This window comes from Cydia strobilella, chromosome 23 (assembly GCF_947568885.1).
Source record: "Cydia strobilella chromosome 23, ilCydStro3.1, whole genome shotgun sequence".
NCBI lineage: Eukaryota > Metazoa > Arthropoda > Insecta > Lepidoptera > Tortricidae > Cydia > Cydia strobilella.
In genome coordinates, this window is record NC_086063.1 from 4,963,064 (window position 1) to 4,990,513 (window position 27,450).

Below are 27,450 nucleotides of genomic sequence, written 5' to 3' on the forward strand. Positions count from 1 at the left end.
TTGACATGGATTTTAACAAAGTAACTGATTCAAAAAATTATCTAGTCTTATGTTTGTAAAACGTTCGACTCAAACTCTATCTGGTATAGTTAACGCTATCTCTACTGAGCTCGTTCACTTACCTGTACTAACAATGGCATTCTGTTAAACAAAAGCCATTGTTTCTTTTGTGTGAGCGCGTGGCCTATGTGCCTGAGGCTCACACACAATGGCCACGCGCTCAGGCACAAAGGCCACACATCAAAAGAAATAATGGCTTTTGTTGAACAGAATGCCATAGTTAGTACAGGTAAGTGAACGAGCTCAGTAGAGATAGCGTTAACTATACCATAAACACACGATGTATCGGTATCTACAACTTCCCATCACCATTTCCACAACCATCAATTCCACTAGCCTCATCCACGCAACCCATATCTAATCAATATAGTTGTCAATCGATGGCAATAAAAATAAAGATAGCTACCCCTGCCAATTAGTCCTAGGGGATGTTAGGGGCTGTTGTGACAGGGGTGGAGTGTCCGACTGTGACATTTATTTGGTGGGTATCGATTTATGCGGATACGACAATGGAAGTTCATTTGCATTTAAATTGTTCGAATAAATATGTAATATATGTATGCTAGTTGTCCATAGTAGGGTAGGGTAGGAAACAGTGGCTCAGTCACCCCAATATCGCCTCTATCATGTTGGAATTAGGTTGAGTGAGCCACTGTACCCGGCTATTTTTATCCGAACTACTGTTTACTACCCTACCCTATGCTTTAAAAGTTGCCTGTACAACCCAAATTTCAATTTAACCATAAGAGCTCTTGCCATCTGACGTCCAGTTTTTTGCGGGATACGGTTTTCTACAGAATTCCGTTTTTTTTTTTTTTTTCAATATATTTATTATTTAAAAAAGAGGTACATTAATTATTGCTCCTTATCTGCCAAACTGCATAGCAGTTTGTTGGCAGAAAACTTATTCTACCCTTCACCACTGTAAATTAAGTTATTTTATCGTTATACATAGTTATACATTTTACGGAAACACGTGCAAAGGTATAGTTGGTCAAACCAAACTGTCAGTAAAAGAAATCTTCCCCTCTCACTTCCTTTTCTTTTGGGTGCCAGTACTATTTAGTGTAAGGCAAAGAAATGATTTGAGATGATTTTAGTAGTATATGTGCTAATAGTAACGTTCACACGAGCATTCCGTTTGCGGGATACGGGCCGTATCATACGGCACGCATAGTACAGAAAACTGAATCCTGCAGAAAACCGTACCCGCAAAAATCTGGACGTCTGTGGGAAAGCGGCCTAACAAGACCCGGGTACCGAAAAAGTAAGGTACCTTGAATGGCTCAAAATATTTAAGTGTTGCAATTTTTTGCATCGAAAACGAATACCAGACATGAATATATGTTACTTTAGTTTTATGTTATTTCAGCATGTAGTCTTAAAATGGGAGCGTCACTTCAATTGTATGGCGGCGGCAAAGTTTTTGTGACTTAATATTAATCGTTGGCAGTTGCCAATTAACTTGTTCTCCCACATGGCTTTAAAGCCAACATATGCCGGCTAAACCGAACATTGGCATTAAACGTTGCCCAATTGACACAAACCAAACATTAACCAAGTGGGAAATTGCAATCTCACGTGCGTTACATTAAGTGATTTGGCTTTAGAGGCATATTAAAATTTAGGTTTTGTATTGTGATTTTAACTAAATTTTAAATCAAAATAAAGATAAATAAATAAATATAAATATTATAGGGACATTCTTACACAAATTGACTAAGTCTTAAGGTAAGCTAAAAAAGCCTTGTGTTGTGGGTACTCACAACGATATAATTAATACTTATACAAATACTTAAATACATACATAGAAAACATCCATGACTCAGGAACAAATATCTGTGCTCATCACTCAAATAAATGCCCTTACCAGGATTCGAACCCAGGACCATCGGCTTCACAGGCTGGGTCACTACCCAATAGGCCAGGCCGGTCGTCTAATATAATTGAGCTTTCTGTGGGACTAGGACAATTTGTGTAAGATTGTCTAATATTTATTTATATTAAAATGTAGAGGTAGGGCAAAAATGTTTTATACTACGTCGGTGGCAAACAAGCATACGGCCCGCCTGATTAAGCAGTCTCCGTAGCCTATACGCCAGCAACTCCTGAGGAGCTAGCTGCATGCGCGTTGCCGACCCTAACACTCCGCACCCTCGTTGAGCTCTGGCAACCTTACTCACCGGCAGGAAAACAACACTATGAGTAAGGTAATGTAGTCGAAATACTATCATCTCGATTCTATGTAATTATAAAGCAACCGAAGTAAGGGTCCCCCACCTCACTGTAAAGGAAAAATCCTTTCATCCTTTTCATTCAATTAATTAATGTCTAATAATTAAAAAACCTTTATTTATTCTACCTATAACAAAGGAATTTCCGTTTAATAGGTAAGGTACGTATGATAATAAAAACAATTCGATTTAATTCGCAGATAATACCTAATAGGATGTTCCTTAAAATAATTTCCCGTTGGTTAACCGCAATATAGATTAATATAATTGGCTAATATAATAGAGGCTAGTGGTATAGAGGTAAATTAAATTAATTAGTTTCAATATTTGTGGATATTATTTTAATTTTTAACAAGTGGGCACGAATACTTTGGTACTTATTATTAGTTATATAATTAGGCTAATATTAAATGGAAATAATAAAGTTCCGACCTTATACTACATTATAATCAATTTAATAAATTATACACAACACATAGTTCATGATCAGCAATGCAGGCTTCGTCAAGTGCTTACAACAATAAATCAGCTACAGGCTTCGTCAAACTTAAACACTAAATTAAACTAGGCCAAGTCCCCACTTCGGACCGTAGCCGGTTCAAAAGTCCCCATGACACTGGCAGCGTTGCCCCGCTGAATTGCCAAGGAGATCTGTTGGACCAGATACGATCCGGAGCGAGGATCGCCACCCCTTTCTCTGGAATAAAATAGTAAAAATAAGTTTATAGGTAATTAAGTTTTCTGTTTGTATTGTGTATAAGAAATATTTTTGTCACATAAAGGAATATTATACCTAGGAAAATAAATCGCTTCTAACCAATAATAATAATATTAACATGTAACAATGTTATAATTATAACCCCGTGTGTACATACGGTATGTCAGTCACGCACTGCATTCTTGCAACATGAATCAGCATGCACTTCCACAAAATGCATTTATCACCCTCTATGGGGTTGCTTTGCTTTCCAAAAAATGCACTTACCCTAAGTCACCCTGAGAATTTGAATAGGGGAGTGCAGAGAAATGTCACGTTCTTGAAAAAGGTTCTTTGGTTGTCAATAAGGATGATATTGATTTATAATTTCATGTTTATGCCAGAGAGCACCTTATCGACAATGAACAACGTACCTTTTTTCCAAAAATTACACAAAATGCTATACGCAATCGTCACGTTGGATGCGGATCCGCAAGCCGCTGCGATGTGCGAGCGGGACATGGCTATACAACATGAAATGTACTGTCTCGTTCACACAAGTAGCGTGCGGTGCACCAGTGTGACATAGTGTATAACTTAGATATATTTGTTTAAGTAGGGTTCTTGTTCTTGTATTAGCATTGATAAGTAAAGATGACATGGAGAAATATAGTCAGGAATATATTATTTGAAAGACCCTCTTTGTGGTATAATGTCGCCCCTTATAATGATTAAGCATTTTGTATTACGAAGCATTTTACAGAATGCATTCGTAATTTCCAACTTATTATTTTAATAAGTGATTTTAATATTTTACTTATTAGTGCAATAATTAAAATTTAACTTACATCATATATACTGTGTTTTTTTAAACTCAGTTAACTTCGGGGTATGGCTAAGAAAGTACATTTAAGAAAATTAAATTGCATAGAATAGAGTTAAACCAAGAAAAGTATGCAGAGATTTTGACAGCACACGCAATATAATTATTAATATATAAACGACATAGGAGAGCAGTACTATAGGTTCCTTTAAATCAAGACTCAAACCGTACCTAATGGACCAACAAAGTTATGCTGCCTGAAGCTAAATATTTAAAAAAATCCGGATCCCGTCATCGTCATTATTACCTATACAGTTATTCACCAGTTAAGTTATGTATATTTGTATATATATATATAAATTCGATGTATATATTTATATTAGTAGTACTCAATGTTATTATGTCACGTCGTCCACAACGTGTCCCGTCCCGCACTATGCTGTCCCGCACACTTCGCTGGCTCCACAAAAACCAGCGCCGTTGACCACGCTAGTCGTGCCAGCTGCATTGCTGAGTGGAGACCATTTCGGCTTCACATCTCTATTTCTACTGTTTCGTTTATCTTTGTCTTGTATTTGCTATATATGTGTTGTATTGATGTGTTGTCTGAATAAATGATTTCTATTTTATTCTATTCTATTCTATTCTATTCTATTCTATTCTATTCTATAAGCTGTTAAAATCTCTGCAGACTGTTCTTGGTCTAACTCTAGTTAACTTGTAACTTTTTTTCATAAAAAGTACTTAAATGCTGATGCCGGACACATTGTCCCCATAATAATATAATTATGTAACATTAAAATGCATGTGAGTAATTAATTGCCATATAACACGGTGTAAATAGCTTTTAATACCCTTTTACTCGATTAAATTACCTTAAAACCACAATATTTTCACCTCAAAATAGTAAATTATTTCCGCTCAGCCGCCCTTATTTTTACCCTTCGTTTTAACGAGACTCATTGGCCGTAAACGATTTGACAGCGTTGACAGATTACCCCTAAAAAACTTAATTTGACTGTCAAAATCTAAATCAGTCCGTAAATATAGTGCCATAGATGTCATAGAGGTGTGGTAAAATATGTTGTAAAAAACATAAGTTGGCCTGGTGCTTTTTGTAAGCGGCAGCGATATGAATAATGATCTTTAGGGTTCCGTACCCAGAGGGTAAAAACGGGTCCCTATTACTAAGACTCCGCTGTCCGTCCGTCTGTCCGTCTGTCTGTTCGTCTGTCACCAGCAGGCTGTATCTCATGAACTGTGATAGCTAGACAGTTGAAATTTTCACAGATGATGTATTTCTGTTGCCGCTATAACAACAAATACTAAAAACAGAATAAAATAAATATTTAAGTGGGGCTCACATACAACAAACGTGATTTTTTGCCGTTTTTTGCGTAATAGTACGGAACCCTTGTGCGCGAGTCAGACTCGCACTTGGCCGGTTTTTTATAATCTCCAATTTAAATTATTTGCCGTGAAGTGATTTCAGTGCCAGGTTTTAATATTTTGGGATCAAACTAGCTACATAATTAGTCATATTAATCTAGCAATAGTAGAATCGTTCGTAAAATAAAGGTTATATAAATAAAATTAATAAACAATCAATCTTTGTTTTTAGAATTTAAACCATAATTCGTTTTTTAATGGTAGTAGATTACACTTATCTTCTGAACAACAAAATTGAACCATATTCTTTCTGTTTTGACCCAAGTAAATAAAAAGGTAATTATTTAATCTGTAGTTTTTATAATACTGCATTTTTTAAATTAAGTTTTATGGTTGTTATGTAAGGCACTTCGTCGATATTATTTTTATAGCCACGAGAATGTTGCAATTCATATTTTTAATGTAATGGCTCCTGTACACCATGGCCCAGCGTAGGCCAGTCTAAGGGACGCAGCTATGCGGTGGAATGAGATAGCAATATCACTTGCTCCCTCTAACGCATAAATGCGTTCCTTGGACTGGCCTACACTGGACCATGGTGTACAGAAGTCATAACATTCTACTTTCAATCTTATCCGCTAATCGCTCCCGCCAACTCCCATCCCTTGTCCCAACCAAGTTAACCCCATACATTCCCGAAGCTAACAAAGTGTGAAAGATGTGGGCTCGTTCAATGTTCAGGTCAAAAGAAAAACGCACTAACAAATATGAAAGCTTTCGTTATTGTTATGCTCTTTAAAAACAAAGTCGTTTATGGGTTTCAGTGAAGAGTCAGTGAAGACAATGGTTCGAAGTGGCTCATTAATTAGTACAAAGATAACTTATACCCTTTTATTGTCTTTTGGAAGGACTTAAATTATACATTTTAATTTGTATTTGACGTGCTCATAATTTTTATTAAGCGTACAAAATACAGTTATTATTATACAGTCATATAAACTGAGATTATGGTAGCGGTAAGACTGGTTTCCAAACCAGGAGGTCGCGGGTTTGGAACCCGACAAGTGCCAAGTGTCAATGAGTTAATGACGGCCAAAGTGGCCAAATATATTGTAACGCGTTAAATTAGAAATTTCAAGGATATATTCCAATATATGTATTTGGCAGCTTTGGCTGTCACTATCTATTAGATGCTACCTATGTGAGGTCTATAAAGAAAATAACAAAATATTGTTTTACTGTTCTTCTTTTTACAAGCTTTTATTTAACTATGTAAAATTTTTGTAAGGGTCAAATCTTGCAAGTTAAATTTGACCCACTTCCCGGTTTCCAATGAAGCTGAAAAATTGCATACATATGTAAGTCGTGTGACAATGCAATATTATGGTACCATCGAGCTGATCTGATGATGGAGACAGGAGGTGGTCATTAGAACTCTGTGATAAAACAACGCAACCTAATTGTGTTTGGGGTTTTTAGAATTGTCTCGATGAGTATTAGTTGCCTGTGGAAAAAAAGTACAGTCAGCGATAAAAGATTGTACCAAAAATGAAATTTTTGCCAAAAACTTATTTGGTGAACGATTCAAACGTATAAGTAGACGTTAAAACATGGAAATGCTATAAAAGAACACATGTAAAAGTGCAATGCATTTAAAAATACTCAATAGCAGCTGCGTCGCAGTCAAAATAAAAATACGTCAAACTGAAAAATGGCTTCGGCCCGTTGCATAAACATTGGAAGCGAAGTTTCGATTTATTGCATTTATTTCGTATCTGACTTGTCACTTTATTACGTGTGTATTAAGGTGGCTTTTAAGATTGCATAATTATTAACAATTCGAGGAGTACGAAGGTATTTACTTAGATAAGTATTTTTTTATAATTATTTTGTAAGTTCGTTTAGGGATGTGTTACGTAACGAGTTGTAAGCTGTACCTAAGTGCCAAGCTTTACTTTACAATTGTATATAATATTGTTTTCGGTTACCGCGATAGTTACTCATGAAATAAAACTAAGAAAACTAAAACTGAAACTGTAAAGGGTTCGAAACGTCGGGATGTATTATAAATTCAATATACGCGATATAATCCGATTTCATACTTTTATTTTACAATTGTATACTTAACATAGGCGATTATACAATAATCCAGCGATATTTTGACAAGTTATTAGTGTTATTACTCGTATTATTCACTAGCGGATATAAATAACAGGGGTTGCTTAATATCTACACGGTATTAAAAGTCACGCACACATTGAATGACCAAAGTGGTTAACGAAGTTTGTATAGGTATGCTAGAAAATATTGTATTTTGTGAAATAGTGTTTAAGTATTTCGTAGACAAGTAATTACTTTTGACTTTCTTTATAGCCAAATAAAAAGCTGCTAGGCTCAAATGGGACTGGGCCGGTCACGTCTGCCGCATGCATCCAGACAGATGGGCTAGCATAGCTACCAAATGGATGCCAGAAGAGGGGCGCGGACCCGGCAGGCCCAGACGGAGATGGCGGGACGACCTAGACACCTTTCTCAATAACTGGCCGGAGGAGGCACTATATCGGGAGATTCGGGAGTCGTGGAAGACAAGGGGAGAGGCCTTTGCCCAGCAGTGGGACACCATAATAGGCTAGTAAAATAATAATAATAACAATAAAGTAAATATAGCAAGTAATAAGTATCGCATAAGTGTCGTGCTGCGATTGGACTTTACAGCCACAGGAAGAGATGTGCCGCACCTCCGATCTCCGACGGCGCACAGACCTCTTCTTCATAATAAACTGTCGCTGCAACAATCATCTGTCAAGATGCTGTGGCCAATGATGAGCAAGTAATGTATGTTATATGTAGTAAGAAAGTAATGAATATATTATCTAGATGTAAATGTAGTGCAGGGGCGCGCGGTCGGAAACAGGCGGGCTGTCGATCGCTTGTTACATTCATTTATTTATTTCAATACACTAAAGCCTAAAAACTAATGGACAGATACCAGATCTATCTATAGATACAAAGATAGATATAACTCCGTAATAGATGGATACAGTCTAAGGAAAAAACGTGCCTCGGAAATCAAGAAAATTTGATTCTCGATCAGAGGGCGCTACTAGCTTTGGCCTACTGTCGTATAGATGGCGTTGACGGTTTCGTTTGTTATTTAACAATTTTAACGCATATCAGTGAAAGAACATGGGTCAAAATCATAAAATAATTAATGCAAATAAAAAAATCATTTATCCATATTTAAATACATTCTATCGTATTTTTATTAATCTTCATTTTTAGTTTTAAAATGTGTCGATAGATGGCAGTGAATTTACTGTGGTTACAAAATCTACTATGACAGTACCGCTCTTTCTTATTATATCCTCTTTGATAGATATTAAGCTGTCGAAATAAATACGTTATTCAAATAGAATTGTGGATAAAACTAACACATACACTGTAACACAGACATGTTCTTAGTTAATAAATAAAACGAAACAAAAATAAACCAAGCCTTTTACTACAAAATAAGCGTGTTGTTTAGTTTTTTGTGAGCATTTCTGACGCCCAGAGTAATTTCACGGTGCAACCATGAACAATTGATTCAAAGTGCTTCACCATCATTTTAACATTGATTGATCGCCTTGTTGATTGATTAGTCGATTGATTATTTACTCAAACTAAATGGAATCACGCCGAGTGGCAGCCATTTTGGCGCCATACTCATATAAAGGGCATTTTATTATACACGATCTAAAAAAAGCATTGTAGGAAGCTAATCGTAAGGAAATATAGAAATTTGTATTATTAACACGAATGATTATTGATTAGTCATCTTGAATAAGTAACGTTATGTTTGTCAATTATGACTAGGTATAATATATAACAAATACACTTAACAGTTTAAAGTCACGTTAGGTACCTATACCCCAGGTAGCAAAATGACGTAAAATGACGTCAGCGACGTCATAATGACGGCATTATTACGTCATTATGACGTCGCTGACGTCATTTGACGTCATTTTGCTACCTGGGTCTCAACCGCCCACCACCACCACCACCACAGGTTACAGTTACAGCATATACTTGTACTCGTAGTGGTGTAGTCAACAAATGAAGTTAAAATAATATTTTTAAAAGCCTGTAAGATTATATCATTATTGCATTCTGCTGAATTCTGAACATTTACTAAAAATTTACATTGATTGGGGTCTCCGGCAAGCTCAAAACAACTAGCTAGATTGCTCTGAAACTTTGTACTTACAATAGGATAAGGTATATCTATGTCTGTAATTAGTTTATGCAGCTTCATATACCATAGTTAAAAAAATACAGCAAATTTAAGTTTTACAAAACTTGTTTTTACTTTATTTCGTTTGTTTTATAAACTGGAGCTATATAAACTCATTTCAGACCTAGATATACCTCATGTTATTGTATGTACAAAGTTTCATTACAATCGAATACGTAGTTTTAAAATGAGAGCGGAACTACGTTTGTATGGGAAGGTGCAATTATGTTTATCAAAGGTAAGACCGTCTAAAGGCTCTATTGTCGCTTATAACTCTTGTGTACACATACTCACAGAATATCCACTCCACTCCACTTCCACTCCACTCCACTCCAATCTACTCCACGAGAGTTAATAAATACGAAATACGAGAGTTCTTACTCTATGACGGTCTTCCCAACCAAAAACTTTAATATGGCATCTTCTCCATTTTGAGCTTACGTAATTCAGCGTCAAAGCATCGAACATTACTGCCTAATAGCAACAACGAATCGTGACTGATAGTTAATTACCGTAATAAATTCGCGATTACAACTGGGAGTTTCAAGGTTGGACCGAATTCGCGAATTGATGCGACATCAATTGACTTCCAAATTGATTTGAATTAGGACAAATGAAGGTGCGTCTCGCCATTAGGGTTGTCACTGTTGTCAGAATATTTTTTATTGTACAAATAGTTTATAAACTTACTTGATTTTTTCAAAAAAGTATATAAAATTGAATTCAACTTCAACGGTCAGTTTAGAATATCCTGGCAAGTGGTACAATATAATTTGTAAAGTTTATATTACATATAAGGTAACTCTAACTACATACTAACTACTTACGTATAGGTACGCGTACTGGAACTATAAAATGCTATCAACTTATGTATTTTTATTTTTTTATAAATTGCAATTTTGGCACAAGTCTGGGGAAGGCCGGGAAAATGACGGTTGACTTATGGGAAGTAAAATGAAGCTTTTGTTACAATCCTTACTAATATTATAAATGCTAAAGTAACTCGTAACGTAACTCGTAACTGGTTGTCTGTAAAGTCGGTTTACGGACGATAATTTTAAGTGATAACGTCATAAGAAAACATTGATGAAAAGGCCGTAACGTTACCATGGAGATCTGTCCACAACGTGACACTTTTTCGTGCATGCTACCGGTGTTCATTGATTTATAAGACGTTTTCACTTCAAAGTATTCTATATTGCATAAATGACAACCCTGACAAAAACATATCACGACAAGGCCAATGCCAACAATTGACCGTCGCATGCATCGTCGATCGCAGTACATTTTTTACGTTGTATTACTAGGCCATACAATACTACTAAGAGTACTAAGATTTAGGTTATGATTTAGCTTTTCAGTTCTCAAAATTTGAAGTTGATTCCTCATGTTGGCGTACAATTTACTTGTATATGAAGATTTTGAACGATAAATATTTAATAGCGTTCGATAGGATTTGCTTTTTAAGTTACGGTTAGTATTTTCCCCGCTGGTGTGGTCAAAAAATTTTTACTCTGTAGCAAAGTTTGTTTAACCCTCGTGCTTAAAATCAAATCGCAATGTTCAAGATTCCATGTTGATTCTTTCGCTTGAATATTAGCACGAGGGGTCAAACATACATAACATAACATAAGCGATCTCTTCCAGACAACTTTTTATGTGCTCCGTCTTAGTAGTTGAGGTGGTTCCGATCACGTCAGAAATAATCTAATTTATTATTATTAGTGTGTCGTTTCAATTGCTATTAGCGACCTTGTTTTACAGTTAATTGTAATTAACTGTACACAATTAGTTTTACCTTCATTGTGAGTACATAATAATGATTCATGTCGTCGTGCGTATTTTTTGATAGATTACTTGGTTTACAAGGAGGCAAAGTTATTGTTTAACACCTCGGGATTCCAACAAGACCACGAGTTTAGCGAGTGGTTCGAAAAGCGAGGGTTTCAAGGTACAAGTGTTAAACAAACTTTGCTGCCGAGCGAAACACAAAATTTTTCACGCGAGGAGAATACTAATAACTATAGAACAGTACAAACCAAATACATACTATTAAATATTTATCCTTAAAATTATCATTCAAAAGTCAATTATATCAACCAAATACGAGGAAACATCGCAATATTTTCATCAACTTACTTGTCACTAATTACATAGCTAATAATGAATAAAATTCAACTTTCTCATCAGTTTTTGAAGAATAAAGAAAACCTTTACGAGCTGGTGTGGTGAAAATAAATTATAAACATGTTATGTAATTGATGCACGGCACTTCCTCGTGCATTTGGTATATATATATAAATATATGTACGCATCTTCAGTCTGGTGTTTTGTTTTTTTTTTCTTAGAAAATATTAAAATATGTTATTCTGCTTCTCATCGGCATTTCCAGAGACGCAGTTATACATTAAAATTCATCATAACTCGTTTGTAATCAAACAGAAACTTAATTAGTATGTAACACACGTATATGTCAATAAATACGTAATTAAGATGCTAAATATTTGATTTAATCTTTGACTTATTTGTTCTGGGTATTTATTTCCGTATTTACTCAGTTTGGTCATTATTAGAGATGCCTAATTCTCATGTAGGTAAATATGCAACAATTCGAATGTACATACATGCTGCGGAGTTTCCAAATAGCTGGAAAAGTTCTTGGAAATTTCAGGAAAATATCACAGGAAATAAAGGCAAAAATGTGAAAAATTTCCGAAAGTTTTCCATATCAACATTTCGCAATTTTGGAAACTTGCCGACGTGTTATGATAGCAGTCCAGATACTAAGACTACTATGGGAAATATTCTCGAGCAAGAAAGTTTCCCGTTCAAAACGGAGAACATCCTCTGGAGAACGGCACACCGCACAACTCTTCTCAAGCCCGCCAATAACTACTTACGAGTATATTCCCCGCCCCGACAATATTATAAATATGGAGGTAACGCTCTCTGTGTCTGTTTGTCTGTCTGTATGTCCGTCTCTGTCAGTTACCCCTTTATGATTAAATCGCTGGCCCGTTTGTAGGTCAATTTGGTATGGAAAAAGTATGAGGCCCGGGAAAGTGCAAAGGTTAGTTTTTAACAATCATCATCATCATTCCTCGCAGACGACGTGGCGCGCAGAAGCTAATAATGTACTATTTTGACCACTACATGTGAACGTGTAAAAAAAGCAATGTCACATAATTTCAATTGCAATCTCATTCCGTTATCGCTGGATCAGGGCAGGGCAGTCCGTTGTTTTAAGCTAACTATGTTGACTATGTTGCTAATGGGGTGGCGGTTATTAATGACGCGTTGTGGGGTCATTTTTTAGAGGCCTAACATGACTGGGAACCTCATATAGCATGTATTTTGTATTCCTTTGGGCTTTTTATGACATTGGTGAAAAAATAAGCCATTACCAATGAATATAGAAAAAAACTAACTAACGTAATACTCAGTTTAGTTACCAAAAAAGTATCAGAGTAGAAACTACTTAGAGTTAGATTAAGAAAAATCTGCAGATATTTTAATATCACACGCAGCTAGTGCAGGTGTTATTTTAAACGTCAAACTTCTATGAAATTATGTCGTATAAATAACACTGGCACTGCGTGTGCTGTCAAAATCTCTGCAGACTTTTCTTGGTCTAACTACATAGAAACTAGAAAGTAAACCTGCTATTTGGCTTCTTCAAACATAAATTGCTAGCGCATATAAAGGGATAATATTTTATTTTATCTTTTTTGAAGTTGGTTTTCCTTTTTAGGGTTCCGTACCCAAAGGGTAAAAACGGGACCCTATTACTAAGAATCCGCTGTCCGTCTGTCCGTCTGTCACCAGGCTGTATCTCATGAACCGTGATAGCTAGACAGTTGAAATTTTCACAGATGATGTATTTCTGTTGCCGCTATAACAACAAATACTAAAAACAGAATAATATAAATATTTAAATAGGGCTCCTATACAACAAACGTGATTTTTTTGCTGTGTTTTTCCGTAATGGTACGGAACCCTTCGTGCGCGAGTCCGACTCGCACTTGGCCGGTTTTTTTACTACTAAAGTATAATGATTGATTTACAAACAAGTTAAGCTCTGATTTCCTAGGATAGCTGTGCAGTCATAAAATAAGTCAAAGTTACTACATCCGTAATATTTTGTATGGAGACGCCGCTTTATGATGGCACCGGCGCTATCCTAGGAAAACGGATCGTTACTTAACATAAAAGTTTAATAATTAAACTAAACATAACTAACCAAACATAAGTAACTAAATCATTAGTTTGGCGCTATTAGGCAAAAAATTCAGTATTGAACGTTAATAAGTAAGTAATAAGAATAACAAAACCTTCTTAGTATTCAGTTTATATACAATTTAATTGTTAACACCCTGATACTCTTGCATTTTTTTTTTCATTATTGTTGTTATTGTTTTTGTTCTTGTTTGCACAAATAGCTCTGTTTTACTCTGTAGAAACTTTATTAAACATTAAATCATTTTACGGTTTAGACTCACTTACCGTTACCACCGTTACCGTTAAATGATTTAATATTAGTATGTCTCACAACAGTTTAAATTCGATGGTTTATTAAACATGATGTTAAAATATTTTCATTAAGGAAACTGTAAGTCTAGCTTTAAGAAAATTTCCAGTGTTATGTATAACTATAGAAGACTGTTTGTTTCTTAAATAAATAAATAAATAAATAAATGAACTTTTGTACATCATGAAATAAATCTATGAAAACGGATTATATCGCGTATATTGAATTTATAATACATCCCGATGTTTCGAACCCTTTACAGCGTTCGTGGTCAACCGGTGACTCAGGAAAAGCTACAAAGTGCAAAAATACAACTATTTTCGGCTCCAACCCTACACCTCTGATCCGAGATTTAATTCCCTCCTAAATTGTAGGAGGGTATTCCAATATGAGACCGGCAACAAACTCGGCGGGACACATCTTTTCAAAACATATTATACTCAGAATGTCCAACATCATCCAACACAAAGGTCTCACAGTCTATGTCTCGCTTGTTCCTTTATTAGATGGACTACCGGATCCCAAGCTACATCACCATAACAATTTTCATCGCGTTCAGATCCTAGTGACCTTCTCTTTCGTTCCGATTCTAATGGCAACTTTACTGTACTTACAATACCATTGAACCCTAAGTGTAAAAACAGCCCTACAGGGAACAATAGCATAACTCACGCCCCCTCGTGATCCAAAAATAACCCGAGACGCAGACGGTTTGTAGGGCATTGGAACTTTTTTCAGTACCTACTCACTCAATTACTTTATGTTTATGAAGTCGACTGATAATTTTTAAGTTGGGTAGGTATGTTATCTTTCTCATCCGAATGTAAATTATTTTTTCGTATACCTATATTCTTTAATTTTAGGGCACTTTTGAAAAGGCAGTTTAGTACATGACGCTCATGACGCTGCTGTTCTGAGACTTCTGAGGTATTCACATAATGTTTTTGGCAAAAATGTCATTTTTGGTACCGATTTTTGGTTTTATCGTTGACTGTACTTTTTTCCACAGGCAACTAATGCTCATCGAGACAACTCTCAAAACCCCAAACACAATTAGGTTGCGTTGTTTTATCACAGAGTTCCTATGACCACCTCCTGTCTTCGTCATCAGATCAGCTCGATGGTACCATAATATTGCATGTCACCCGACTTACATGCGTATGCAAATTTTCAGCTTTATCGGGAACCGGGAAGATGGTTAAATTAGTCACCTTAGATTCCATTACATATATAGTTAGTTACATACAGGTCGACCTAATAAAAGCGTGTTAGAAAAGCCATACATTGAGATTGAGAAATTTGTAGTAGTCACAGAACGTGGTAGTAGTATTGCACAGTAAAAATATACAGAGACAAAAGGCGGACTTTTTAAACCTTTTCATTTATAATTGACCAAAAACTATGCACTTCGCCACTAAATTTTAACTCACTAACAGTGCCGGACATTTTTGAGTAAGTTTTTTGCTTCGTACCAAAATACATTAGCGTTTTCTTATCAAGGATTATATCCGCCAAATATTGACAGTAACCGCAAGTAGAGGAATGTTATCAGCTTTCTCATGAGCTTGCGTGTGAAGCAATGTTTGAGCTTTCTTAAATAACCTCACCTCACCTCACCAGGTTATTTATTAAGATGATGTAACCATGTCAGGAGCTTGAGATTGTATACTTGTGTAGTTAGTTATCCTGGGCTCTATTCGCAAGTCTCTTTGTATCTATTTCTTCTTCTTCGTCGTTCCCTCATGACTGAGGATCGTGACCAAGAACTATATCCCTCCATTTAACGCGATCAAGGGCTATGTGGGCTGCCCTCTGCATGGAACCACATGCTTGTCTAATGGAATCCGACCATCTTGCCGGGGCTCTTCCTCTAGCGCGCTTGCCTTCAACTTGCCCCAGTATGATGTCACCAGTGTGATGTTGTATCTATTTTACGCACCTAAAACTATTTAGTACACGGATGCAAGATAACGGGCGCCCCACAAAATCAATGTGCCACCCTTCATATAATTTCATATAATACAAATGGCGTTAAGCTTGTCTATTACTCAGTGAGCTAAAGCATTGCTTTACACGACTACTAGACATTTTTTTACTTACAGTTGTTTTTTTTAAGATGATTGGATGAGATACCGGTAAGGATATTTACCTGAAAATAAAATAAAAATGTATTAGACATTGTGATATTGGTAATTATCAAAGATAGATATAACTCCGTAATAGATGGATACAGTCTAAGGAAAAAACGTGCCTCGAAAATCACGAAAATTTGATTCTCGATCAGATGGCGCCACTAGTTTTGGCCAACTCTCGTATAGAGGGCGTTGACTGTCTCGTTTGTTATTTATAATTTAAACGCATACCAGTGAAAGAACATGGGTCAAAATCATATAAAAATAATTAATGCAAATAAAAAAATCATTTATCCATATTTAAATACATTTTAACGTATTTTTATAAATCTTCATTTTTAGTTTTAAAGTATGTCGATAGATGGCAGTGAATTTACAGTGGTTACAAAATTTACTATGACAGTACCGCTCTATCTTATTATATCCTCATTGGTAATTATAAAAATATCTAAGCAGAATAGATCTAACTCTAGAGGTCTCATCCTCATCTCACAGTGAGAGAAATTAATAGAACGATTGACGAACAAAATAAACACATACTTACAGCAAGCTGCTTGGACACATTATGAATGAATTTATTCATATAGTAGCCATACAATTTTGTGGCTAGGTATACAGCGGGCTGCAAAAGTGCATACGCCCCTCCCCTGCCGTTACAAGCGTCTATAAGCTACGGTGTCCGTTTACCATCAGATGGGCCGTACGCTAGTCACCAAGTCGTGGTAAAATAATAGCATGAGTACTGAATAGGGCCTCAACCTTATCAGTGAACTGATAAGCGTTTTAATTCTTCCGCATCTGAGCCCAATATTACGTAACTCTGTTTGTGGAAAGTGATAAGAGATAACAGATTTGGGAGATTACGTTACTACGGCAAAAGTGTTGTGTGGTATGCAAATGGTATTACCAAAGAGGATATAATAGGATAGAGCGGTACTGTCATAGTAAATTTTGTAACCACAGTAAATTCACTGCCATCTATCGACACACTTTAAAACTAAAAATGAAGATTTATAAAAATACGTTAAAATGTATTTAAATATGAATTAATGTTTTATTTATTTGCATTATTTATTTTTATATGATTTTGACCCATGTTCTTTCACTGATATGCGTTAAAATTGTTAAATAACAAACGAAACCGTCAACGCCCTCTATACGAGAGTAGGCCAAAGGTAGTGGCGCCATCTGATCGAGAATCAAATGTATCCATCTATTACGGAGTTATATCTATCTTTGGTATTACATATTCATATAAACGCTTATCAAATCTAAAATGCCTTTATCTTTTGCCATATTTGTGTATAAGTGGAGGGCGAAACTGGCCCAGGGGGCCAGCGCACCCCACCAACTAGATAGATGGCCTGACCAAGTTAAAAAGGCCACCTCAGATAAACTCCATCAAGCGGCGGAGAGAGATCGAGACTGATGGAGACAAATCACAGGAGCTGTAAAACCAATTGGTCACGATCCTCAATAATGAGGGACCGACAAAGAAGAGAGAAGAAAGTGTTTGTTAGAAAGAGACTAAATTTCACTAGACTTTTATATTGACCGGGATATAGACCGTGACCGTGTATCCAGGAGTACGGTACGCTTATCACCATGCCTGTCACGTTCTAACAAGTATGTGAGTGCGAAAGTGACGGACTTAGTGATAGGGGAAACCATGCTGCGCGGGCTGGTCAATATAAGTCTAGTGAAACTAACCGTGAATCATTCGAGACTAAACTTAACAGATATTTGCAAGGTTGTGAACGTTTTATTGAGTTCGGTGAGAGCGCTTAGAACAGGCCAACTTGCAGATTTTTTTATTTCTGCCAAAAATTGAAATCGGCTTTTATGACTTAGCTCCAAGAAATGTTTGTTGCAATTTACACAAAAAAAAATATTTCTTTTTTAATATATTTTTTTAATTACTCAATAAGTTCGACTAATTCGTTTTTCAGTGTCATCATAATATCCTACAAGTCAGTTCAGTTCTACTGTTGAGTACTTATCAATCAGACAGCCCTTTATCGTGGAATTCAAGAAGTAGACAAATCTGACTCAATCTGTCATATCACTTATCAGTCAACTCTTATCTACCTTACGATAAATTACAGCACTTGAGATAAACAAATCTTCCATAGTTTTATTACATGGGTGTATATTGAGAATTTGAAATCAGTACAATCGAAGTTACGCTCTCATTCAACGACATACTTTAGAGTCCTCGGCAAGCTCGGCCGAATTTCACCCTTCCATACAAACGGAGTTTCGTTCTCATTTTAAAACTACGTGTTGGATTGTAATGAAACTTTGCACTTACAATGACATGACTTATATCTAGGTCTGTAATTAGTTTATATAGCTCTAGTATATAAAACAAACGGAATACAGCAAAAACGAGTTGTATGAAAAACTTAAATTCGCTGTATTTTTTTAACTATTGTATCTGAACCTACATAAACTAAATACAGACCTAGCCTATTGTAGGTACAAAGTTTCAGAGCAATCTAGCTAGTCGTTTTAAAATAAGAGCGTAACTACGTTTGTATGGAGAACCGCGCTTCCCGGGGACTCTTAAATTACATGAAACTTGGCATAAACATTATTTCGTAACATATATCTTTGTCAGGTACTAGTTTTCGTCACTAAAAATTGTTATACAAATAAAATAGAGCGTATAGATGTTTTGTTTGTAAAACTCGCTCTTACCTTTTTCTTAAATATAGCTCTTGATCAGTTTTAGGGTCCCCGGCAAGCTCAGTTCTCCAAATCTCCATACAAACGTAATTACGCTCTCATTTTAAAACGACTAGCTAGTTTGCTCTGAAATTTGTACTTACAATAGGATAAGATATATCTATGTCTGTAATTAGTTTATGTAGCTTCAAATACCATAGTTAAAAAAATACAGCGAATTAAATTTTTCATACAAAACTTGTCTTTGCTCTATTTCGTTAGTTTTATAAACTGTAGCTATATAAACTAATTGCAGACCTAGATATACCTCATGTAATTGTATGTGCAAAGTTTCATTACAATCCATGTCGTAGTTTTAAAATGAGAACGGAAATCCGTTTGTATGGGAAGGTGAAATTCGGCCGAGCTTGCCGGGGGACTCTTTACCAATAGTCAGTTATTGGTAGAGCTTGTGACTTTTCTAAGCTTTACGAATTATCAGTTAACTAGGTACTTATGTAAACGATCGAACATACTTTAAATACATACGAGTATATCTCATTTACAAGTCAAATGTGTGACCTACTTGTGTGCCAAAACTGGATTCATTGTGGATAAAATTATCTTAAACTGAATATCTTACAAAACAATGGTAAGAACTATTCATTCATTCATTCACTGAACGACTTACATTGTTCACGGCCTATAGTCTGTATCTTTAGGTATTTAAAAGAATGTAAACAAACCACAATTAGTATTTTATTGGGCAAGATAATTCTTCAAGTCAATTTAACTCGATGTGTCAAAACTTACAGAAACTTTACTAAGATATTATTACTGAGATATTATTAAGATTTATCAATAAAGGTACTCTAGATATTATTACTTACATACTTACTCAGCGTAACAACGAAGCTGCTATAATCGTGCTATTTTGTTGATAGGAATATATCGGGATGAAATGATTAATCAATAGTAATTTAGTGTTATAATATGTAGGTATATGCTATTACTTCGCCCCTATAAAGAACCTAAAACGAGATCGAATATTTAGTCATTTGAGGGTACATGAAAACATTACACGATTAAATGAAATAGGTTAAAGCCAGAACGATGAGGGACAGATCTAGGCAGTTTTCTATTTGGTTGGTTAACTGATAAATGTTTCAAGTACCCGAAAATGTAGAAATACATTGTTTACATTTATTTAACTACCTAAAGATACAGACTATAGGTATGGCGATCAAGGCCGATTATGTAATTCATTTATTTTTCATTCTTGCTAATTCTTGATTATGTTTATTAGGTTTCATAAATGTTTTTGTTGGACCAATGCCATGGTAGAGATATATGTGTTTGTGTGTACAGATACGAAAAAATATTTTTCGATTAGAAAACGCAAAGATTTATTTTTGACTGCCTAAGACACTAATGTATACGTTTCTAACATATTTTACCTAAGTTCAATGACACCCGTATTACGATAAAATAACTATTAAAATAGATAGAGCTACCCAAAAACACATTAGATGTGAGAATTTTCTTAATTAATTGATTTAAAGCTAAAGAAAAGATCTCCATTTGTAATGTCACAATTTTTTTGACGTTTATATGAAGAAAACAGCCAAATTCTCGCCAAGCAACATTTTTTAAACCAGTTCGTATTTTGTAACGGAATATAATTCGATTCGATTCATGGATCGGAATATTTAAATAAACCAATTTATTTAAACCGCCGATAAACTAATGGAACTGACAACGCTTCATATAAATTTCACGTTGACAGCGACATATCTTTCTGTTGTCAACTGCATTGATAAACTTGTGGCCGAACGACTGAATGGATTGAACGAATGATTGATGGCTGTAATCAATTGAAATGATGCATTGTTTTCTAATATATTGATTATGTTATAATGTCGTTACGCCATTTTTTATTTACGTTTAATTTTGAGTTCAGTTAAGGTCAGTAATCCTTTTATTGTGTATTTTAAGACTTATTTTACCCAGTGAAGAGAATTGGTAGTGACATAAGACAAAAGTTTGGATTTGATCCAGCTAGGTTAAATAATTTTTGATGAGACTGGTTTCTGAATCTTTGAATACTTCCACAGATTGTCATTGCAATTTTCTTACATATTTGATTCATTTACTTGCCAGGGTAAAACATAAATATGTGTGTGTTGAGGTTAAATATTCCTCGCTCATTCGTTCAAATTCATTCATTCATTCGCGTTTAGGTCGGTTTATGTAAAAAGTCTGCCATTTAAGGTGCATCCACACCGCAGTTAACTTTTGTGTAAGTTAGTTACTTAATGTTACCGTGTTGCACAGTGTTGCTACACAAAAGTTAACTGCAGTGTGGATACACGTTTACACTAACAGTCATTTTACGATAAAGCATCCCCAATAACAAACAAGCAATCATAGCTAAATAGAATAGTAATAGCATATTTAATATCTTAATTAAGCATACAAGCGAATGATATTCAAATTAAATTGAAAATATTAATCAAATCGAGTTATTACACCGAGATCGCGTGTTTAGTGACTGTTTAGTCCCTCTACCTTGATGAGGTGGAATGGATGTGGCATTTGTTAGCCGGAAATATTCCTAACTAAAAGTTTCCTTTCTCATTTATTCACAAGATCCCTTGATCATTAAATTAAAAATGTTTTGTAATTTGCAATTTGTACGTACGTAAATATAAACTAATAAAATTCAGAAAAGTACCTATTCTGCAAGTATAGGCCTCAAGTGTTTTTTAACAAATCAATACAACACATATATGAAAATTACATAGCAACATTTATATATACAACGTCCTATACCTAAGTAAATAATATATACCTAAAAATAATCTTAATATAATAAGTACTTTAAAATAATTAATAAGTCTCTATTTTAAATTATGCATTCAATTTGGACATTTAAAATTTCCCCAAAGTAATACCTGAGTAAATAATATATACCTAAAAATAATCTTAATATAATAAGTACTTAAATATAATTAATAAGTCTCTATTTTAAATTATGCATTCAATTTGGACAATTTCTCACAGACAATAAAGATTATGATTATGATTATGGACATTTAAAATTTCCCCAAAGTAATAGAAAATACTAATAAGTTTGGAGGTGTTAAAGATCTTCAAGCTTCAAAATGAAGTTATAAGACAGAAGAATTAAATTAAATAAGTGTAGATATGGACCCATGAAATAAAACTATGAAAACGGATTATATCGCGTATATTGAATTTATAATACATCCCGACGTTTCGAACCCTTTACAGCGTTCGTGGTCAACGGGTGTCACCCGTGTAGTTTTATTTCATGTTGATATGGAATTAATGCGTTCACAAACCAACTCCCTATCTTTCAAAAAACAATGACTCCCCGCGATTCAAAGTAACTCCAGTTTACGATACGGCATTATATTCTGGGGTCACGGAAAAGCCACAGATCGGCGTCCTGCCTTAGCTCATATTTAACCTATACAGTTAATGATCATTTATGTCGGTCATGTCGTTTTCAGTATGACTGCTGCTTATGCAAGACTAGCACGCGAGTTTTAACAAATTACGTGTATAAAGTGTCATCAAATTGTCAAGGGAATATTTCAATTATTCATTACGGTATATATCTATTTAACACTCAAAAACATTTTGAAATTGTCAATTTCGTTTAAAAAAAATTCAGCAACCGTACGCAACGTATAGCGAAACTGAAATTGTGTGTTTTTCCGCTAAACGATTCAAAAATAAATAGATCAATATTTTTTGGGATTACAGTAAGCCTAAATATTAAATCGTTGGATTTGTAAGAATTATGTTCAAGAATCTAAAAACCTACTTATCATATAACGTGTTTTCAAAGCTCGACTTTTTTGGCACACATCCATTTAAAACACTTTAAATTTCAGCCCATCAATACGTTACTCAGTACAGCTGAATTTAATACATATTTTTATTACATCCAATTTTAGCACACTGGGTATTCCGGAAATTGTAATTCGTATTGCATAACAAGCAAAATGTATGTTTCTTCTAATAGCTCTGCATGTAATCATAAAATATCTAATCCGGCTTCGTATATGAAATCATGGGAAACTTGCCAGATTACTCATGGATGAATTAAAATGGGGAACAATCTAGAATATTTGTATCACAAAAGTTGGCTAGATGCACTAGTAAGGTGACTAGGTCAATTCGAAACGATCTAATTTTAATGTCGATAAATGTACGCTTACTTTAGGATTCAACAGCGTTGTTAATATATTAATTTTATCTAGATTGCCTTTGTGGAATACATTGTTTTTGTTTTGTAGTGTTTAATAGTTATCTATAATGTTAAATACTCCGATGATTGTGACTCTCATCTGGCCTTACGATACTTAGGATTATCTACCTCTTTGTTTTTCTTACTTAATTAAGTATCGTGATTATTCGTGATTCTAAGAAATTCTCAAGTTGACGGTTTGTTAGACAACAACTGAAATCGGCCTTTATCCCTTTACTACTCTTTATAGCGCAGAATCTATGTTGTAAGTTGTAAGACAAAAACGACCACCCTAATATAGTATTATTAATTAAGAGTCAGGCAATTGTTTATAATGTGTGCGGTTATAAGAGTACATAAAAGTATTGATAGATTGAAGGATCTCATCATGAATAGGCGTGTAGAGTCCCTATACCACAGATTAATCCTCTACCTTCAGCTAAATCGGCAGATGTACATGTATATAGTATAATGCTCTGCTTCTTGCATCCATTTGTCTACAATGCTGTATGCAAAAGCTGTGACCGAAAAGGGTGCACCTTGCACAAAGTTAAAAAGAAGTCAAGGAAATGGTTTGCTTCCCTCTCATACAACGACACGGAAGATATAATGCGAATTTCAAGTTAGGTTTGTGGATTTAACACACACACATTTTCATTTTCATGTAATATTTAAATTTTATTGTTTCTGTTTTATTGTTTTTTGTTGTTTGTAATGTAACTTCCTAATGTAGATATCATTGGGTAAAATGTTCATGTAAAACCGACTGGGTGCGTCCTAAGATACAGGCTCAGCCTAGTTTGGGACACACAGGACAACATTTGTGCAACTTATACCATGTTTCTGTTAAAATAATAAATTATTCTTATTCTTATAATTATCTTAAATAAAATTTTATGAAATGTGGTTCGTTAAAGAGTCCAATGACCGATTTCTACTTTTTATTTTCAAAACCAAAATTGCATTAAGGGTGTTGGGTTGTATACTTATTTCACGGTAAGAACTTGATTCGAATAAAAAATCTGTACCTATTTGACCAATTAACACAATACTGCAAAATAAATTAACATTGCCGTATCCAAAAGCTATTTAACAACAATATCGTGAAACCAATAATGCTAATTAATTGTCAAAGGTTCTTGAACTATTGCTAATACACCGCCAAATAATAGATCGTAAGCGCCATGAAAAAGACGTAACAAATTATAGACGGTTTGTAGGTGTGACCGCAGATTTATAGATAATCGGATAACGTTTTAACGAAGATTTCTAACGCAATGGACATAAAACCCAAACATAGACAAGAAGGACATTTATTTAGTTTAGATTTTGTCTACTGTTAAATGCGCAAATTTTAACATATGGAAACGCATACCCATGGTACTTAAATGACTTTGTACAAAACCGGAACCTATGTCATCCATGCATACCTATGTTTAACAAAAACAGACAAACACTTTCTGTCTGACATGTCAGGAAATGCAACAAAATTATTCTAATTAATCAATCACTAACGGCACAAAACGATCAATTAAAAAAGAAAACATCTAACGGTTTAATAATCGTTTGAGTCCACCAAAAAACGCCCATGGCCCGTGCTTTCGGAGCATAAACATGAAAAAAAGAACTGACAGCTGTCATGTTGACAGCCGGCTTTAGCGCGCGTTTTGACAGCTTTTGTCATTGACACTGGCAATTACGTGGTGAGTTTGAATGCAGATAAAAAAGGGTGTAAAAAAGTGCCTCCATTTTGTAACTGTACTTAATCGTCGAACGTAGGATAAGTATTGATTTTTTATACTTTTTTTGGATGAGCATGGACGCATTTCAAGTCTCACTTAAGCCTTAGATAAGTTAAAAAATCTGCCATAAAATTCTAATAAAATAACTTAACGACAAAGATATTTGAGGCTCAGTTTTACTTTCGTAATAAGCAAAACCCGTTAGAGTTCGACCTACTAATATTTTTTTTAAATAATGGCAACAGTTTTGCCTACAATACAAGTATAAGTATGTCAGTTTCAAGCTACTCGTATCATTTCAATTCCTGGTAATATTAGGTAAGGTTTTTATTTAGTTACTGCATTTTGTGTAACACGACTCGCTGGCAAGATAACTTAACCCAAAAAGTCAATTTGACGTTAAGCGACAGCAATCAATAGTCGGTATATTACCTATACCTAGGCCAGTAAAGTAAGAAATGTGTCACATGTAATTGTCGGCCGAGGTGAAGCCGAGGTTGATATATAAACATGTGATCCGAGATTCTCTCATTTATTGGCCAAAGTATGTATACTATTTCTCTGTTCGACGGAGCCGAAAAGCGGCAACTTCGTTTAGCGTAGCGGGCCGAAATTGATGCTTTCTGGCCGGAGAACAGAAAATATATAATATCTTTATTTCTGCACTTTTTTCCATTCATAACCATAAAACGATTTTTATAAATAGGTATATAATATTTAATTATTAAAGTTGAATCATGATAAACCAGCCTTCTTTTTAAAGATTATAAAAAATGGATTAGATTTTTTGCCAATGCAATGGCAACGGACGGCACACAAACAAAATTAGAGATGAGTTAGTTTTTGTCTAATGCCGGCGCTGGACATGGCTGGACGGCCTCGACTGTTTTTATTGCACATATTTCTGAAGAAGCTTAGTTACTGAGGAAGTGATCCTTCCTACCTTTTAGCACTTTGAATAAATGGATTAATAAATGATCTTTATTTTTTGGAAATAATTTAATCAAAATACAATACAATACACCTATACTTGTTAGTTCTTGCAATTATTGCTTTCGGGAAAGATTAACAGACCGTTTCGAATCATTTCTGATCAAAGACACTTTGTATCATAATTGGTTGATAAATAAAGTTATCCTTGGCTTGACCGCAGGCAAAAAGACTGGTTTTTGTTACCTCTCGTCAGTCGTCCCGATTACATAATTTAGGTCAAAGCTGCATATGTTACAACTTACAAGCGCACTGACTAGTTGCCTTTTATAGGCCAAAGTGTCAAAGACAAAGACGTGACATATGGCGCTTTAACCAAGTTATAAAAGGACGTAATTATCTTACAAATGCAGGGCCTACGGGGGGACTCAATGTTAGTTATTCCATATCATAACCTCAATTTCTATATATGGCCACCTATTATGAGATCCTAAGTCCAATCTCAGTTTTTTACTTTGAAATGTCCATCGATCAGCGTAGGTAGGTAGGCAGCGTGTGTTTAATTGGTGTCATTGACCCCAAAATACACAACTTACATTAAGTCATATTTAAAACGTATCTATAAATTAGACTGATTAGTTAAATAGGTATAACGACGTACTTTTTAAAAATAAATTTTCAGCGATTATTCTTCTTCTATTTCTCGTACACTGGTAATTTATGAATGTCAAAAAATTTAAAAATAACAGAGGCCCGCTAGTGTGACGCAATTTGATGAAAATTAACACTGCGTTTGTTCGATTATCTAGCGGACCACATTGTTACCGTCAAAAAATATTAACTAGTACTTATATATAAAAACGTACCTGAACTATGTGAGATAACAGCGACCAACAGGAACGCCAGGCATAAGGACAATCTTCTTAATTCCATAGTGAAACGATATATTTTCAGTCAACACTTAAAAATATACACACTACTAGGCACCTGTTTCGTAAAACTTCCAAAAATACACTTTGACACTCCACTAAAGGCACTTCCTTCGTTGCACTGATCAGTCGATTCTGTAAAAAAAAAAGAATCATTAGTACAATTTATATAATTGCGAAACGAAATAATAACAAATATAATGTGCGTTCTGTTCCATTTGCTCAGTACTCGTATTACCTCAACTGTGCATTTTGTGTTGACATCATTGTAATTATTATAAATAGGTCTGAGTATAGTTTTTCGTAATCGAATTTAATTATAAATATGAACGACATGGATAGGTACCTACATTATGTTTCGTATTAGCGGTACGATTGCGTACGACCCAATTTAATAGCAATGACAAATTTTATATGCTCATAATAGTCATAATTAATGTAAACAGTAATTACGTCCATGATGAAATTGCATCCAAAGGGCTAATATGGTGTTTATTTAGTCACCTGCAGTAATTTACGGGCTGAATATGTAGATCATACTGAGCAACTTTTTCTATAAGACCAACCCCGAAATCGCGAAAAAAAGTGTGTGCGTGTAATCTTTACGTGCGTTTGAAGTAAAACTTCTTATACGTTTATCGCTATGTTTGCACTTTGACGTGTGTCCTATTGTGCGTGTGTCACTACTGAGCGTTACTTCCGTCAGAAAACTCTAGTTTTACTTCAAAAACAACCTGAGGGCCTAGCCAAGATGTCAATCTGTTCCG

The 27,450-nt window shown here is 34.9% G+C and overlaps 1 protein-coding gene across 1 annotated transcript in view; it reads right to left on the reverse strand.

Moving 5' to 3' along the window:
- The window catches only part of LOC134751834 (lachesin-like), a 202,398-nt gene that overhangs the window by 150,933 nt on the left and 24,015 nt on the right, over window positions 1–27,450 (reverse strand). The window contains exon 2 of the mRNA XM_063687329.1: window positions 26,621–26,818. Coding sequence (XP_063543399.1) covers window positions 26,621–26,687 — 67 coding nt within the window. The 5' untranslated portion in view covers window positions 26,688–26,818. The remainder of the gene's footprint in view (window positions 1–26,620; window positions 26,819–27,450) is intronic.